At 54.6% G+C, this 15,741-nt stretch overlaps 6 protein-coding genes across 6 annotated transcripts; 1 reads left to right on the top strand and 5 right to left on the bottom strand.

Moving 5' to 3' along the window:
- Positions 1–494: 494 nt before the first annotated feature.
- On the bottom strand, positions 495–3,036 carry NCS57_00274000 (CULLIN-2 domain-containing protein; the record flags this gene model as incomplete). Its single annotated transcript, XM_053052762.1, has 5 exons — positions 495–683; positions 753–2,644; positions 2,700–2,776; positions 2,829–2,915; positions 2,966–3,036. The coding sequence occupies 5 exons, from the start codon at positions 3,034–3,036 to the stop codon at positions 495–497; spliced, it is 2,316 nt and encodes a 771-aa protein (XP_052918008.1).
- A 1,167-nt stretch (positions 3,037–4,203) lies between these two features.
- NCS57_00274100 (uncharacterized protein) lies at positions 4,204–5,411 on the bottom strand (the record flags this gene model as incomplete). The annotated part of the gene is made up of 2 exons (XM_053052763.1): positions 4,204–5,195; positions 5,282–5,411. The coding sequence occupies 2 exons, from the start codon at positions 5,409–5,411 to the stop codon at positions 4,204–4,206; spliced, it is 1,122 nt and encodes a 373-aa protein (XP_052918009.1).
- A 1,986-nt stretch (positions 5,412–7,397) lies between these two features.
- On the bottom strand, positions 7,398–8,320 carry NCS57_00274200 (uncharacterized protein; the record flags this gene model as incomplete). The annotated part of the gene is made up of 3 exons (XM_053052764.1): positions 7,398–7,809; positions 7,864–8,017; positions 8,305–8,320. The coding sequence occupies 3 exons, from the start codon at positions 8,318–8,320 to the stop codon at positions 7,398–7,400; spliced, it is 582 nt and encodes a 193-aa protein (XP_052918010.1).
- A 44-nt stretch (positions 8,321–8,364) lies between these two features.
- On the top strand, positions 8,365–9,786 carry NCS57_00274300 (Serine/threonine-protein phosphatase; the record flags this gene model as incomplete). Its single annotated transcript, XM_053052765.1, has 4 exons — positions 8,365–8,381; positions 8,443–8,566; positions 8,629–8,719; positions 8,786–9,786. 4 exons carry the CDS (start codon positions 8,365–8,367, stop codon positions 9,784–9,786), a joined length of 1,233 nt encoding a protein of 410 aa, XP_052918011.1.
- A 318-nt stretch (positions 9,787–10,104) lies between these two features.
- NCS57_00274400 (uncharacterized protein) lies at positions 10,105–10,854 on the bottom strand (the record flags this gene model as incomplete). The annotated part of the gene is made up of 1 exon (XM_053052766.1): positions 10,105–10,854. The coding sequence occupies one exon, from the start codon at positions 10,852–10,854 to the stop codon at positions 10,105–10,107; it is 750 nt and encodes a 249-aa protein (XP_052918012.1).
- Positions 10,855–12,103: 1,249 nt separating this feature from the next.
- NCS57_00274500 (uncharacterized protein) lies at positions 12,104–12,962 on the bottom strand (the record flags this gene model as incomplete). Its single annotated transcript, XM_053052767.1, has 2 exons — positions 12,104–12,868; positions 12,948–12,962. The coding sequence occupies 2 exons, from the start codon at positions 12,960–12,962 to the stop codon at positions 12,104–12,106; spliced, it is 780 nt and encodes a 259-aa protein (XP_052918013.1).
- Between the last annotated feature and the right edge of the window lie 2,779 nt (positions 12,963–15,741).

Raw genomic sequence — 15,741 nt, forward strand, 5'->3', positions numbered from 1 at the left:
TGTATCATTGGCAAGTCATCCATCCGTCTGTCCTTTTTTTTTTACTTGCAACATGCCGCACCCCAGATCACCAAAAGCCAACCCCTTTCCTTCCAACCGAGTTTAACCCCCCAATAGTCATCATGAAAAACTCAAAACGATAAAGAACAAAGTGCTGCAGAGCAAACATCCATCCATAGATAGAGAGATGGACGAGTCAAAGGGAAAAGGCTGTATCCCATTGTTTGTTTGCGCGTGCATATCTCATGCCGACTATCTAGTTGTTTAACCCGTCCTCATCACCGCTGCCCATCATGACCATTGCCAGCCGCTCAAGGAAACAAGAAAAAGAGATAAAAATGAGAAGTAAGTAGTCCTTCATGACCACCGATATACCCGGGCACTCATGCCTTCAGGGAGTAATACTAAGATGAGCGTGAAAAGGGACGTGATATGGGCGAGTCGAGTGGGTCTAATGCCTTGGCCACGGCGCCATCTTGTTCGTCGACGAGACCTTAAGCAAGGTATCCAAGCTCGTCGTCGTCCAGGCGCTCCAGATACTCCTTATCGAGGAGAATCTCGATGCACTTTTTGATGTCGCTGACCTTGGGCACGAAGCGAGATCGGATCTGGTTGATGGTCTCGCTGACGAGCTGGGTGTGCTTCATCTTCTTTCGTGCCTTCATGATTCGAACAATGGCCGACTGTGAATACGTTAGCACAAGCCTGTTGCAACTGTTGCAAGAGAAAAGGGGGACAGAAAAGATACATACCTGGAGAACAAGCTTTCGGTCTTCCTCAATCGTCTTGTTGGTCTCGGCTTCCTCTTGCTTAGCCTCCTTGATTCCACCCAAGTTGAGGTTTACTCGGATCTTCTTGCTCTTGAAGTCGTAGTTAAGACGGAACGTCTTGCCCGGCTTCGGCTTCTCGCCAGTAGGGCCAGACATGATGAGCACCTTGGCCTTGAGGATAACAGCAAGTGCCTGGTCCAGCACCTCGCTGCTGAGTTGAGTTGCGCTGAGCATATCCTCGTAGCTGTAGTTATCCTTCTCATTGAAGAGAAGGAGAATGGCCATCTGGTAAATCGATACCTGGAACGTGTAAGGGGTCTTACTGGCCTTGCAGTAGCCAGCCTTGATCTCGCCCTTGCAGAGGTGCCACAGCCACGTGAGCTTGCGACCGTCATGCTTGTGCTTGTAGAAGCGGATGAAGCGCTCGATCTCAGCCGCAATCTCAGGAGGTGGTGTAAAGTCCGTGCTTGGGGCAGTCAACGGCCAGAAACCCGTTCCTAGGATGGAAAAGGCCGAATCAACCGATTTGGTATACTCAACCCCCTCGAGGTGATCTCTAAACTCCTTGTTCAAGTCCTTGGAAATCTGCATGTCCTGGAACATGCGCTGGAGCTTGTTGGTGTACTCGAAACCACAGGCCTCCTTGAGCTTGCTGATCATGCTCGTCTCAGCGTCGTCCGAAGACGAGTTGCTGTGCACGAGACGACGAGCAAGCATTCTGGAGTAGAACTTTTGGAAGACGTCCTTGTCTTCAATGTACTTGAACACGGTCATGATCTGACCCAAGGTACGCTCCAACTCAGCCTCCTCAATACTAGTGCTGCTCTTTCGAAGTAGCACATCCGTGTACTTGGCGAGCAGTTCAGGTGACTTGTTAGAGCCGGCCTTGCAAACTTCGTTCCTGTTCACAAACTCCCTGCAGGCATTGTCAAGGGAGCGTGTGAACTCTGGCTCATCGGTGAAGGCCCTCTTGACCAACCCTTGGTACTGTGTGTGGATCTCCAGCAGAGCATCGACGTAGACCTTGGGTTCCAGCTTGTCGCCCTCCGAAGACTGAATCTTTTGCACAGCCGCCAGGCCAGCTTTCCTCACGTGCGTCTCGAACTTAGAGCGCAGTGGGTCCAGGCCGTCGGGGATTCGGGAGAGTAGTCCATACATTCTCGCCATATCCTCCTCCCGGTCGTTATCCAGGAGGACTTGGAATTCGTCGCGGAGTAGGGTCGAGTGATCGGCAATCAGAGCTTGATTACAGGTCTTCTTCAGAGGAATTGCTATGTCCTGATGCAGGTACATACGCACACGCTCCTCTTCTTCGTCCAGGCGAGTCTCTGCCTTCTTCATGTATTCCACAATGCTGTTTTCTGACACAAACTGCTTCGACTCGGCCAGGTAAAATTCCTTGGTTGCGTTGAGGAAGGGGCGCTCAAAGTGGAAGCGGTAGACATCGAGTGTCGACTTGGAGGGGTCGGCCTCGTCGAGTCCCAGAGACACGAAGGAATCCACAACCTGCTTGATCTGGCCGTGTTCAATGGTCTCGCCGTTTCGTTGCTTCTCAACAAGCTTCAGGACTGCATCCATAACCTTGGAACTAACTTGTTCGAACAACACCCTTCTCCATTGTACCAAGTGTAGTGTGTAGACATCGTAGATGTTCTTCTTGCCCTCATCGATCTCTCTCTTGACCCAGTGGCGGTTCAGATAGCGGAAAAGATGATGAATATACTTGGCGGCAACGGTGTAGCGGCCCCATTCCTTGATGTAGAATGTGAGAAGTGCCTCGTCGGTGTGCGCTTTGCTCTGGTTCACGAGACCCTCGAGGTGCTGTTTCAGATAATCGATCAGTTTGTTATACAATTCCTCACCAAGCAGATGAGCTAGCGAACTGTCAGCATTTCGGTCTAAGTGAGTTTATGCTCGTAGGCTTATCACCTCCTCGGTGGTTAGATTGCATGGCGGGACCATTCATACCAACCGCCTTTTGTGATGTGCAGAAGTTGTGGACGGCACTGCATAACGTTAGCATAGTCCTCGTGGAAGCTATCGCGGAGCGTGACGCACGTGTAGACACCCATATACATTTGCATATCGATGCCTTGCTCGAGATCGTTCATGACGCGAGAAATGCCTGCCTGGAGGTAGGTCCATCTATCAAGGTCAGCTTCCAGACTCCAGGTGCGCACGATCGGGCAACTCACGTCGCCCCAATGTCCTCCCTGTTGGGTATGGGGGGCATCTGGGTCGGGGCAGCCATCTTTGCAGCCATCATGCGCTGACGGGCAGATGGGGATGGCGGCTTAACGGAGGTGTTGTCGGAGGCGGGGTCAGAATCGAGGGGTCCGACGCGATGTCGTCAGAGTCGCGCTGGGGTCGAGATGCTTCACGGAGCAAGAGTCTCAGAGCTGTGCTTGAGGCGCAAAGACTCAGGGTGGGTGGCGAGGGCGGTGCAGACGCTCGTGGGCTTGTCGACCAGTTCGTCAAGGCTGGGTCGAGCTACTCGGACGACACTAAGAGTGAGGTCGAGAACGGGCGCCTTGGGAGGAATGGAGGGAGGGTTTTGTCGGGGGGTTTTTGGTTGACAACAGAACTAGAAATAGGCGGACGACTGAGACCTCAGACCGGTTGAGTCATAAAAGAAAAGAAAAAGGTCAGAATGATGCCGAAAGTTAGTGTCGAGAAATGGAGGTAAAGTAGCCAAGGCAGGTAGACGGTGGAAGAGATCAGGCAGTCAGACCGCAGCTGGTGCTGGTCTCATCCATGTGTTGGCTGAGGCAAGGCCAACAGGCAGGCAGAGCGGGACCAGGTCGGCTGAAAATGGATTAGCTGCGGGTTCTGCCGTGGCTTACCGCCCTAGGCTGAGGCTGGGACGGCTCCGATGACAGGGCCCCCCGGAGCTGGCGCCTGGGGGCGGCTGCCTTCAGAGCATCAATCTTAGCCGCCTGCGCCACAGGAGCTCTTTGTCTCCATCAATTCTGGAGCCATTCATGCCATTCATATCAATCGACGATAAAGGCGCTTTAATTCCCAGCCTAGCAACAAAGAGCAATCTTGCAGACGAGTCCAAGCTTGCACCCTCAAGAAGGAGTTCATTCTCAAGGGCAAGCAGGTGTGTTACTTTTCAAGACAATGATCCCGAAAGCCTCACTAGGCAGCCAAACTGCAATACAGTCAGCAGCTCAACAATAGCTCATGTTAAACTACAACTAGATCATCACACTTCATAGCATCTCTTTGCTTCAACCAGCCCTCTTATTATGAATAGTATTTACAGCTTTTATTCCGTGACGCTAAGAGATATAGTGTAGTATGTAAGATAGTACAATAAACGCTTCGCGCGCCTTTATACGTGCGATAACAGATTCCCATGAGCCAACACAAAAAACATTCCCTGCAGAAGGGGGTATTCCAAAAACAAAGAGTCACTCCCAAGCCTTTCCTAACCATGTGCGCCGTCGTCTTCTCCTCCGCCGAGACGCTCAACCGTCCGAAATATGTTTACTGCAAAGTTCATGGTCCAAGCCATCAACCCTATCAGCATGAATGCTGCCAGAGCCTTGGACAGGTTCCGCACCGCGGTGTCTGTCAAGTTGTGGTAGACGAGGCTCTCGAATGCGAGCGCCGTGCTCGCCGACTTGAAGATGATGAAAAAGAGGTCTAGCAAGATCAACGAGATCTTGGAAACCACAGACCGCAGACCCAAGGGCTTTCCCGTGTACTCGTCCCAAATCATGTAGCCAATGTAGGGGATAGCCACACAGTCCACAGCAACAGCGACAACAGATTGCGTCTCCTCAGCGGTGCCTGAACTATCGACATCTTCGAGTTTGTGAATCCGTGCCGCTATCGCAAGGGCAATAATAGAGGTGACCATGACGGTCAGTCGAAATATTAGTGGAGCAAGAGAATGCCGTGTAGCCAAATACCATAACCGTTTATATGGACCCAATGTCCTCTTCTTCCGCGATATCCGAGCTTCCAAGGCGTTATAAGGCTGCCGTGCCGGGTCGTTAAAGCTCGGTTGAAGACCCCTCATAGCCTCCATGTCGACGACCTTGGACTCCTCGTTGGGCATGCGGCCCCACGCCGACGAGTGCACAAAATCCGTCCATGCTATGCTCGGTTGTGCCGTCATGGCGGGTTTGTAGCCCGCGACAATAACGGGCTCTGCCGACCTGAGGTGGTCCCATTTCCTTCCGCGCATCGACGCGCGCCCATAGCGCAGTATGTGAGGAATTTTCCCCCTCGTTCCCTGGCCTTGGCCCACGAGGGGGTCATCCGGATCTATGAAGCCATCCTTCGATACTCGTCGTTGTGGGTCACTCGGAGATGAGTTGTGCTGAGGTTGAACGGCGCGCAGAGGAGGATGAAGAAGTCGTAGCTGGTCGTCGCTCACGGAACCGTGCTTCTCTTCGTACGAATCGATCCAGGCTATTGTCAAGTTCAGCTTGGGCTCAAAAAGTCACGCGGGATGACACGGGTTGGGTTGGTCGTGTGCGCGCGAAAGGGGCGCTTACGTGGAAGGGAGCGGGGAGGACGCAGACGAGGAGTTCGACTGTCGAGAGAGCTGCTCAGAGTGCGGCCAGAATCATGCGTACGGGGCGAGTCGTAGAGTGTGCCAGTTCGTGGGGGAGAGGGGGACGTCATGGCCTTGGGAGGGCTTCGTTGTTGGGCACGATCGAGAAGTGGTTCAGCCGGATATTGGAGCCGGCGAGGGCGATCGCAGGACGCACTCAGGCCAAAGGGGCATGGCAATCGACTGCTTGGAGCGCGGCAAAGCCGGCGAACGCGATGGGATTGTTGAAGCGATCGAGAGCACCGAGCCTGAGCCTCTCTGTCTCTGTAGCACGGGGGGGAGGAAGGGCTTTTTTTGAGTTGCGGAGAAATTGACGGGACCGTCAACGGTTTGAGCTCAACGATGAGACGGGAGATTCAGCTCCAATAAACCTGCCTGCCTGTGGTCCGCGGATACCGTTTCTGTGGCGGCGCTTCGATGGGCCCGGGCCCCTAGGACACGCGGGTGGGCGGGCTTCTATAGTTGGTCTGTGCGGGCCGTCACCCACTGGCGTTCAGCGGGTGAGAAGGCCACAGGCCATTGGGTCAGGGGGCATCTTGGACCTCACGGGGCCTCCACTGCCTAAGCTTAAAGCGCTAAAGCCCATCGTCATTGCCAAGGTCTAGGTAGATGCCGCATCCGTGAAGAGTGCCTCGGCCGGTTTCTATCAGGCGGAATGAGATCATCGATCATATCGACTCAAGAATTTTCAAGAATCCATTGTTTGTGCTACGTACCGCGGGGAAGACTCTTCCTGCCATCCATGCTACACCGCATCACAGAATGCATTTCCAAAAAGTCATTTCTTGATGCGGTCGGTCAGCCTGTCGCCCTGCCTACATTGGATGCCCAGGCGTAGAGGCATGTGGGCTGCCTCCCTGCTGCGGCTGTGACAGCGTCTGACACGACGAACACGGCTTCTAATTATACCGGCACCTACGGAGGAGTGTCTAACGAGATCACGCGACTGGTGGTCCTATGGCTCCACAACATCTGCAATGGATTCATCTGTCTCAGCATCCATATCCCTTTATCTGATGCTCGCAGCCACATTGCAGTATGTTACACGGTTTCAAGTACGAATCTTTTCTTTGAGATTACAGTCCTTTCATGCTGCACCCATTTGAACTCCACCATTGATTTGCCCGTACTGGAAAGCTGGCCAGTTCAGGTATAAAGAATGCAAAAGATGGGGTTGATGCACGGGGCATATTATACACTTTGCTTATCCGACAGGATGGTTTCACAAATACCATCAAGATGGCATGGATATTGATAAGAATTCACTCTACGGACATGTTTGCAAAGTTCATTTGGCCATGCATGCCATGTACTTCGTAACAGAAAGGCAACAGTCAACAAGTAGCAACTCGTGCAAGTCCCAGTCTAAGTTTCAAAAGACAGTATACAAATGCGTAATAACTCGGCCTGCATTCATTTCCAAACGGATTCTGTTTTAATAATCTGGCAGGAACTCGACTTACGCGTATTAAAAGTCAACGCGGACGAGAAGCCGTCCAATAAAAGCTTGGTTAAAATGACCCCATCGAAACATTTCCTCTTGGCACAAACCTGGTTGCACGACTCCACCGTTCCGTGTCTCCGGATTGACAAAGTGACTCAGTCTCGGTGCCATTGTGACACGAATTGCGGACAATTCTAATCAGAATGTACAATATTCTCTCTTTGTTATTTCTTTTTCAGTTCATAGACACAGCTAACTATACATTCGGCATGTGATTTACAGCAATGTTGGCCTCTAGGGCCTGAAGAATTGGCCGTATGAGGCCGCAAGGGAATCTCCCGCACGATCATTGTGAACCACTGCTATTCAGAAACTTGCACTCCTCTTTCAAAAATGCATCGGTGACCCTCCAGAGTCTTCTGCAACGTGGGACCCAGCATGGGGTAGTCGAGTTCTCCTCCGAGTGTCGAGAGAATATGGTACGATCGAGCGACGCCGGTCTAAACGATGAATTGCGGCTTTTCGGGTATATGTAGCGGTATCCAACGGTCATAGAAGGCCTCGATCGTTTTCTCGGTCGATATCGTTCGGGTCGGGTCGATAATATGGTCCATCACCGACCAGCTCTGGTCTCGATCTCGCCCTCGCCCTTGTGGAAACCCAACCACTCGCCAAGCATGCCTCCAGGCTTCGGCACAGGACACTCCCTCCGCACTCGGTCCTTTCCTTGCTGGACGTCTTCGGCCGACACATCGTTGAACTGCACAATGCCGTGCTCCACCTTGGGGGTGCTGTCCTTCTTCTTCCATCGCATCCGCCGGCCGTTCTCGTCAACCATGATTTCTCCGTCGGCGAATCGGGCCCGTGGTACTGGGCAGGGGAGTAGATGCGGCATCGTGACGACGAGGAAACATGCGGCGACGGTCGTTGCGAAGAGCGACGACGTCATCCGCGATTTGGGGTGAAGAACGGGTGGCATGATCCCGGATCCAAAGAGTGAGGTTCGGGTGAGGGACTCTAGTGGTCTCAATTGACCGTCAGCGTGGGTTTTTGCGAGCTCCGGGTGCCATTGGACTCACAAGGCGACGGTAGCATCGTCCTCCCGACGCGTAGTGACCGGGTCGGCGAGTCGGCGGAGTCGAGGGATTTGTGGTGGTGTCGAGAAATAGCGAAGCTGCTCACCCAAGCCTGAGATATCGTGGGGCTCCCATTGGCTACCGGCTCTGAGGGTTCCTGTCGGGCGCGGCGCTACATAAATCCGCTTTCTTCGACCTTTGCGCCCCGTGTGGCGGGGCACAAGATGGAAGATCCAACCTATTTCGGCTCCACCCTCCCATTCACGGCATCACCCGCCAGCGCGAATCAATCGCGAAGACCAACCAGGCCAGGGCCATTTCCCCAATTTCCATCTCCAACACACGCGACCGGCTTTTCTTGCTTCCCCGCGCCGTTATTTCGTTATCTTGCGCGAGATCGCCCAACGTTGCTCTCTCTTCACGACATGTTATGAGCATACGTACCGACACGATCCAGCATCTCCCACCGGCGCGCAAATCGCACGCCCACCTACCCTTGCAATCATGAGCGACCTCGACAAGTGAGGCTCACCAAGGCCGCCGCCGATCATGCTTGGATCCGCCAACTAACGTCGACCTCAGGGCGATCGCGCAGTTGCGCTCATGCCGACCGATCCCAGAAGCCCAGGTCCGCGAGATCTGCCACAAGGCGCGGGAGCTTCTCATCGAAGAAGGAAACGTCACCACTGTGATGGCGCCGGTAACGGTATGCGCCACCTCCACCCGAGGCTTGTGATGCTCGGAACGATGGCTGATGCCCAGATTTAGATATGCGGTGATATTCATGGCCAATTCCACGACCTGATGGAGCTGTTTAGAGTGGGAGGAGACGTCCCAGACACAAACTACCTCTTCATGGGTAAGCCGAGCACCTCCCTCCGTTCTCGCTCCGAGCCGCATCTCTGACCATGTTTTCTTCGCGCAGGCGACTTTGTCGACCGTGGTTTCTACTCACTAGAGTCCTTTCTCCTTCTCTTATGTCTCAAGGTCCGATATCCTGACAGAATGACGCTCATCCGCGGCAATCACGAGTCCCGACAGATCACCACCGTGTACGGTTTTTACGACGAATGCATAAGAAAGTATGGCAGCGCAAATGTTTGGCGATATTGTTGTGATGTATTCGACTACCTTGCTCTTGGCGCGCTGGTGCTAGGCGCGTCAAACACTCTGTCGCCTGGCGAGCCTGTCGACGACGACACCGAAATCGAAGTTTGCGACCAGAACGGCTCTATCATGAGCAGGTTCCCGAGGCGCAAGCCTGGAGAGAGCTCACAGGAGCAAGCGCAAAGTCCAGGGGGCACGACGATGGACAAGACGGGTCCTCCAGGCTCAGGCGCCTCAGGCTCCAGCGGCGGTTCTGTTGGAAACTTGGCTGGCGCCGTTCTGTGTGTTCACGGCGGCTTGAGTCCCTTGGTGGACACTGTCGACAAGATTCGCCTAATAGACCGGAAACAGGAGGTCCCTCACGAGGGTGCCATGTGCGACATCCTTTGGTCAGATCCTGATGAGATCGATGGTTGGGGTCTCTCGCCGCGAGGCGCAGGCTTCCTATTTGGCGCCGACATCGTCAAAGTCTTCAACCACCGCAACGATCTCAGTCTCATCGCCCGCGCCCATCAGCTCGTCATGGAAGGTTTCAAGGAGATGTTTGACGCAAGTATCGTAACCGTCTGGTCGGCCCCCAATTACTGCTACCGGTGCGGCAATGTTGCTGCCGTTCTAGAGCTGACCGAGGACAATTCTGGCATGGGACTGTTTGCCCGCAGCAACGGCGATGTCGGCCGCAGCGATGGCGGTGTCATGGTCGAGGGCAGCTTACCGCCCAGGGAAGGCCCTGCAAGGCGCTACCGTGTCTTTCAGGCCGCGCCGCAGGATTCTAGGGGCATGCCGGCCAAGAAGCCAGTGGCGGACTACTTCCTTTGATTCCATGTCAGATATCCAATCTCTTCTTTGTTACAACCTTTCGATGGATGCCTTGTTCTACTCTACTGCACTTTCTTCTTTCAGACGCATGGCGGGCTTTGTATCACGGATTACCACGTTAGTTACCAGGTCTTGGGTCACGGATGGGAACGGAGTTTCGTGAAATGCAAGATTTTGTTATCTTTTTACTACCTGAGTAAAATGGGGGGTATCGTTGTACGCCATCCAAATGCTCATCAATGCGATCCATTCATGCAGTCTCTCTCCTCTCTCCCTCTCTCTGCCTAACCAGGTGTGCCCAACTCACACCGAGTTGTCTCATACTTCAAATACGCCCGGGTGTCTCTGCTTCGGTGAGGCCCTAGATCGCGCCCGAAACAGCGTCAATCCCATGATATCATCGCCCAACTTATCAAAGCTCTCAATCGGCCCCCACCTCCCAGAGTCAGGGTGACGGTATACAAACTCCCGGAAGCGCGCTGCCATCTTGGGCTGCTTGCCCCGGCCCTGACGGGTCAAGAGGTCGGGCAGTTTGGCAAGCTGGTCATGCAACTTGGCTCGCGTCTCCGCCTTAGGTTGTCCAGAGATGGCGTCGCAAAGGTTAGATATGGTGGTGAGGACGTCGACTGCCTTCTCGACGTCGGCAATGCTAAACTCAGCATCGGCAGGTAGCATCATAGATGGAGATGTAAAGGGGGTCATCCTTGACAGCTTGCAGGCAAGCAAGTCTTCTGCGTCATCCTCGACCGTGCTAGAGGTTTTCGTGCTTGTATTCCGCACCGAATCAGAGGCAGCCTGGGAGTGCATCTGACTCTTGTGACCAGTCCGGCCTTTCACACCGCCCTGCTTGGGTTCCAACATGCTGCCTTCCCTCCTGGTTGTGGCAGAGTGTTCTCCAGCATCTTGTCTGGGCTGCGGCTTTCCACGGCTGTCAGTCTTATGCCCCTTAGTTACCAGCGAAAGCGCCTCACCTCCCACCTTAAATATCTGCCTCCGCACGCGTCGAAGCGACGGTCTGGGATTTAGCAATTTGCTGGATCCAGCTGGTCCCAGCTGCGCCCGCTCCATCTCTTTTCCATCCACTACATGCGATGTGAGACTGCTCACACTGTCTTCTCTCTTCGAGCCCTTGCCTCCGCCTCCAGAGAAGCGCTCAACACGCCGAACAAGGGCTCACTTCTTCTCCTGCGGCGCCACTTCGGGTGCAGTCGAGACCGATCGTGTCTGGGCGGAGTCTTTGGTCTTGGGGACGTTGGTGTCGATGGTGGAGTGGCAAGCAAGAGCTTGACCTGCGGGAGACCACTGGCTGGTGCAGTCAAAGGTATGCTGCGTCTGCGCTTGACTATTCCTCTCTCGTCGAACTGTTGTCCTTCGGCCGTGGGAGGGAGATTCGAGGTTTCTGGAGATTTGCGCTTGTTAGGGTTGTGGGCGTTATATGCTCGTGGTGTCATGTCCCGGGGCTGCTGGATGCTGTTCGGTGTACTTTCACTGAGAAGTATGGGTGCTTGTTCATGCCTCCACTCAGGGGCAGGTGAATTCGATGTGACCTTTCGAAGGCTTCCAATCCTCGTTGATCCCTCTCGCCCGTTGCTAAATCGAGGCATCTTTCTAGCTGTTGTTGTAGATTGCGATGAGCGATAGTTGAAATGGCAAACACTTGAAGTTTGCAGTTCTCGTATCCATCTCGCGAATCTCTTGAACAAATACTCAGCAAAGGCAAACCAGAACTCACATCCCTTTGTTGCCAGATCTTGCATCGTTAAAGTCCGGTCCTGAACAATACACAAGTGGCCTGGTGCAAGTTCTTTGAACTTTCTATCCACCGGAACAAGGGATTCGATCCCTTTCATCTCTGATCTTGTCGTTTTGCTCTCCGGGACATTACGCAACAAAGTATTTGTACTTTGTCCTTCATGTCAGCGAATGAAACATGGCCAGGTTGGTCAGTTACGCTTGAAGACTCTCCCTGGGCCAGTTGTTCGTCGTTCCCATGGAGTATTGTCGTCGGAATTTGGGGAGCCTGGATGTCAATAAAGCCGGTTTTAGGTTGAGCATGAATCAGCCAAAACCTCCTCTGTCTCGTAGTTCGTCCGTGGTGCCTTTCTCCTAGAACCGTCGATACCAGCCGGAGGTGTCATCGAGATGAGGTCCCGCATCGATCGAGCTGTTCTACAGAGATTAGCATAACTCCCCTCCCACCTCGGGCAGCCTGCCCGAGGTGGGAGGAGTTGCTAGCCGCCCTTGATATGGACCTCAAGCAAGTTTCGAGCGGTAGGTTCTAGGCCAGACTCAAACTCCTTGAAGGCCCCTAGTTCAGTCAACACGGTCCTGAAGGCCCAGGGTCTGGTCCAACGGGGCTGTGAAATGGGTTCATGGGGATGCTGTAGCCCAAAGTTGATGAGGCATCCCCAGGCATAGGTGCCACAGAATAACTATGCCGCCTCGGATCCTCTAACAAGGGTCCAGGTGCAGCCACTGGGTGGTAGGTTTCAGTGCGCGGTACTTGAGTGCCAGGAAACACCTGCGCGGCGTATTGCTGTGGGTGCATCTGTGACGATATCGATTGCCGTCCTATTGGAGTGGGAACGTTGGAAGGGAGAGGCCGGCCGTATGCTGGGCCGGGTTGGATAGCTTGCCCTGGCTCCCACAGGGAGGAGCTGCTCGTCGAGACACTAGCAATAGAGGTTTCGCGACTCTCTTGCGGCGGCACAACATAGGAGACACCGGGATCGAGAGGAGCAGGTCTCCTGGGCGCTATAACGTGCTGGAGAGACTGAACAGCGTCGCTAGGGTTGCTCGAGGGGAAGTGGGGGATTGGCGTCGGGTCGGTCTGGGCTGCCGCGCCTCCGGTGTGCAAGTAACTAGATATGTAATCATCGGTGATGCCGTGTCGGTTGAGGAGACCACGAAGCTGACGGTTCTCCTCAGCCACCCTCCTGGCGGCCTGCTGGACTTCAGAGGACGCCTCGACGCCCTGGAGCTCGTAGACTCGAAGCCGTTGCTCGAGCTCCTGGAGATACTCTCTTCTGCGAGCCCGCGACCTCCTTTGGTTGTCTCTTATCCGGGCAAGATTGGCTTTTTGCTATGGAGAGGAAAATGCTAAGATTAGGAACAAGGGTCGAGGGGAAAGGTTGAGGTTTGGGCTAGGGCGGGCCACATACTGCCGGCGTTGACATTTAGCCGTCTTGTGACTTGACAGAACAAGTAATAGAAGTTTCGCGACGAATGGAGGGCATCTAGGTCAGGTTGCGATTCTCGGAGCAATGGCTTGGGGAGCGCAAAGGTGGTGGTGGCCGGCCAACCCTGAGCAGGGTCGATGAAGCTGGAGCTGAGCTGGAGCTGGAGCTGGATGATGAAGCTGGAGCGAGTTCAGACGAAAAGCAGACAGGCCCGGCAGATGACGCCTTTCCTTTTATCGAAAGGGGGAATGGGGCGCGAGGAGTGACATATAAGTTGCCGGGATTTTTACAACGAGCCAAAACGATAAGCTCACGAAGCTGGGAGGGAGGAGGGCCGCCACAACAATCGAAGGCAGCCACAGCGAGCGACAACCACTTTTGAAGATGGCAAAGGAGCCGCCGGGGTCTATAAGTATCGAATACTTCTGCAGGAATCCAGGGCCCGTCCTAGCCCGGAGAACCCCATCGAACGGACGGGGCAGCCCTATTGGGACCACCACGACCGACGAGTCGGCGGGGATGCGAGACCATCGGTGCAAGTGGCAGCCCGTTGCGTCCAAAGGCCTGCAGGGCTACACTAAGAGCAGATTCGCGGGCTAGACAGCATACGGCACCGTACAGTAGAACCCTGGCGCATGCTGCAAAGAAAACGGCGTAGCTAGCTGTTGAAGCAGCGCAGCAACGCTGCGTTGCGCTGCCCAGGTCTAGGGGCCGAAGGCCCAGCACGACGGCCACCCAGCGCCACCAACTCATGGCGCCCGTCATGGACGAAATCGAGGCAAGCCACTCTCGGCACGAGTACCGCAACTGTTGCCAGCTTAGCTTGTCCAATATCTCCTTGCCTTTGAAGGAGGCGAACGAAGTTGCGTTGCGATTGCGTGGTAAGGGCGTGGACGCAAGCCGGGGGGGTGGCAGAGGTGTCTAGATAGAGACAGGATGGAGGTCAGGGTTAGTACTGTACAGCAAGGCTGATGGTTGGATTAGTAGATGTGTGTGTGCGAGTGTATGGAAAGCTATGAAACCACGTTTTCTTTCGAGACCCGGAGAAGCTGTGCCCAGCCAAGCTGTATGTACTGTAACCGACAACTCGAGCTGGAAAGCTGCTTCGTGTTGCCAGCCAGCGAGAAGGCCTGGCATAATTGGGCACAACGTGGCTGGGTAGTTTTTTGAGTTTACGCGAAGCGGAGTTGGAGCTGAAATGACGGAGGCCCGGTGCCAGGGAGCGACGAGGCCCGGTGCAGGTCCTGCACTGCAAGCCGGCGGTGCTAATAATGATTCAACGGGTCTCGGCGCGTGGTTGGACAGAGCCCACCGGCGGCGACGACATTATTCGCTTCCTCCCAGTCGGCACCCTCTGGCGGGGATATGCACCGCACAGAGGGTTTCGCACCTCACACCCTCTCTCTTGGACCTCGCTGCAGAACCAGACGGACTGGCGTGTGCCGTTTCGCCCCTTGTGGCGGTAGAGGTGGTGGTGTAAGTCAGGCAGGGTGTGCTATGGCGAAGATCATAGCTGAGCCACGCTCTCATAACCGCGAATCCTTGAGGTCGGGTCATTGGAGACTTCAAGGTTTGAAAGTCTGAAGCCCTCCCAAACACACCGAGCTGCAAGACTCTTGTCGCCGCTCCTTGAATCGCGCGGCGGGCGTAACGCAATAGCGGGCAGGGCCAGAGGAAGCAACTTGGACGAGTTGAGTGGACTGCCGCAGCAGCATCTTCCCTGGCTCGACGGCAAACGCCTCTCGTCATTCGGCCATAGCGGCCGGCATCTTGGAGAGAGATTTGGTCTCAAGACAGGCATCCCTTTGGCTGCGAGCTAGGACCCTGGTGACACCATTCCCCACGCTACCGGACAAAGGCTAAGCTTTGCTAGGGTGCCTTGCCGGACGCCGTCTGTTTCTTTTGGGGAATATGTCGATGGACTTTTTTGAAGGAAATCAAGACCAGAGGCCGGTGATGCCGCTAACGAATGCACGGCCGCCCGCAGCCAGGGGAACGAATATGAAATCCGACGACAAGAGCTCTGGCGCCCGGTAATTCGGTTTGGCGATGGACCAAGACCGCAGCCCGATGCTGCGTTATGCAGAGCTGGATCTGATTGATCAACTCGTCGATGACGCCTGAGCGGGAATGTCCAGGACTGGGCTCGGGTGATTGTTGAGGAGGTAACCCATGACCATAATCCATACGGAGAGAGCGAGTGCTTAGCATCCAACGATTCAGTGCAGAATCGAGAACGCCGGGATCAGCAAACAAAGGGAACAGAGCAAGGCGAGACAGGCCCGAGCCTGGACCAACCGGACAGTCAATGTTGCAGAGGCCGTCGAGGTGGACAAGGACGCAATGTAACGCACGTGGAGTTGTACCCATGATTCAGAGAAGAAAGCAGTGCAGTGCAGTTGAGCAGTCACTAGTAGGGGCGCAAGGTGTAGGTAGCGAGAGGAATGCAGCGAGCTCAAGATGAAGGCGAGTTTTGTTTTGTTGAAATGTGAAAAGTGACCTGTTGACGCCCTTGTTTCTGCAGGTTCCAGGTTGTGTTTTACAGCTGCCGTAGCAAGGCACCGATTGAGGAGTTGGGCAGACCATGGCAGACGCGCCTGCGTCCCCTGGGTTGCGTGCCTGCAGTTTTTGTCGACCGACGTCCAGGCTGGACCTGAAATCTCGATCTTGGCGGAAGGTGACCTGGAACGCACCTTTCCCAAGGGTTTGGGACACCAGGTCTGGGGGGCTTTTTTGGGGCTGAATCCAGACAATTCGATGGGCGGCCCCCACACGG

This window comes from Fusarium keratoplasticum, chromosome 2, assembly GCF_025433545.1.
Source record: "Fusarium keratoplasticum isolate Fu6.1 chromosome 2, whole genome shotgun sequence".
Taxonomy (NCBI): Eukaryota; Fungi; Ascomycota; class Sordariomycetes; order Hypocreales; family Nectriaceae; genus Fusarium; species Fusarium keratoplasticum.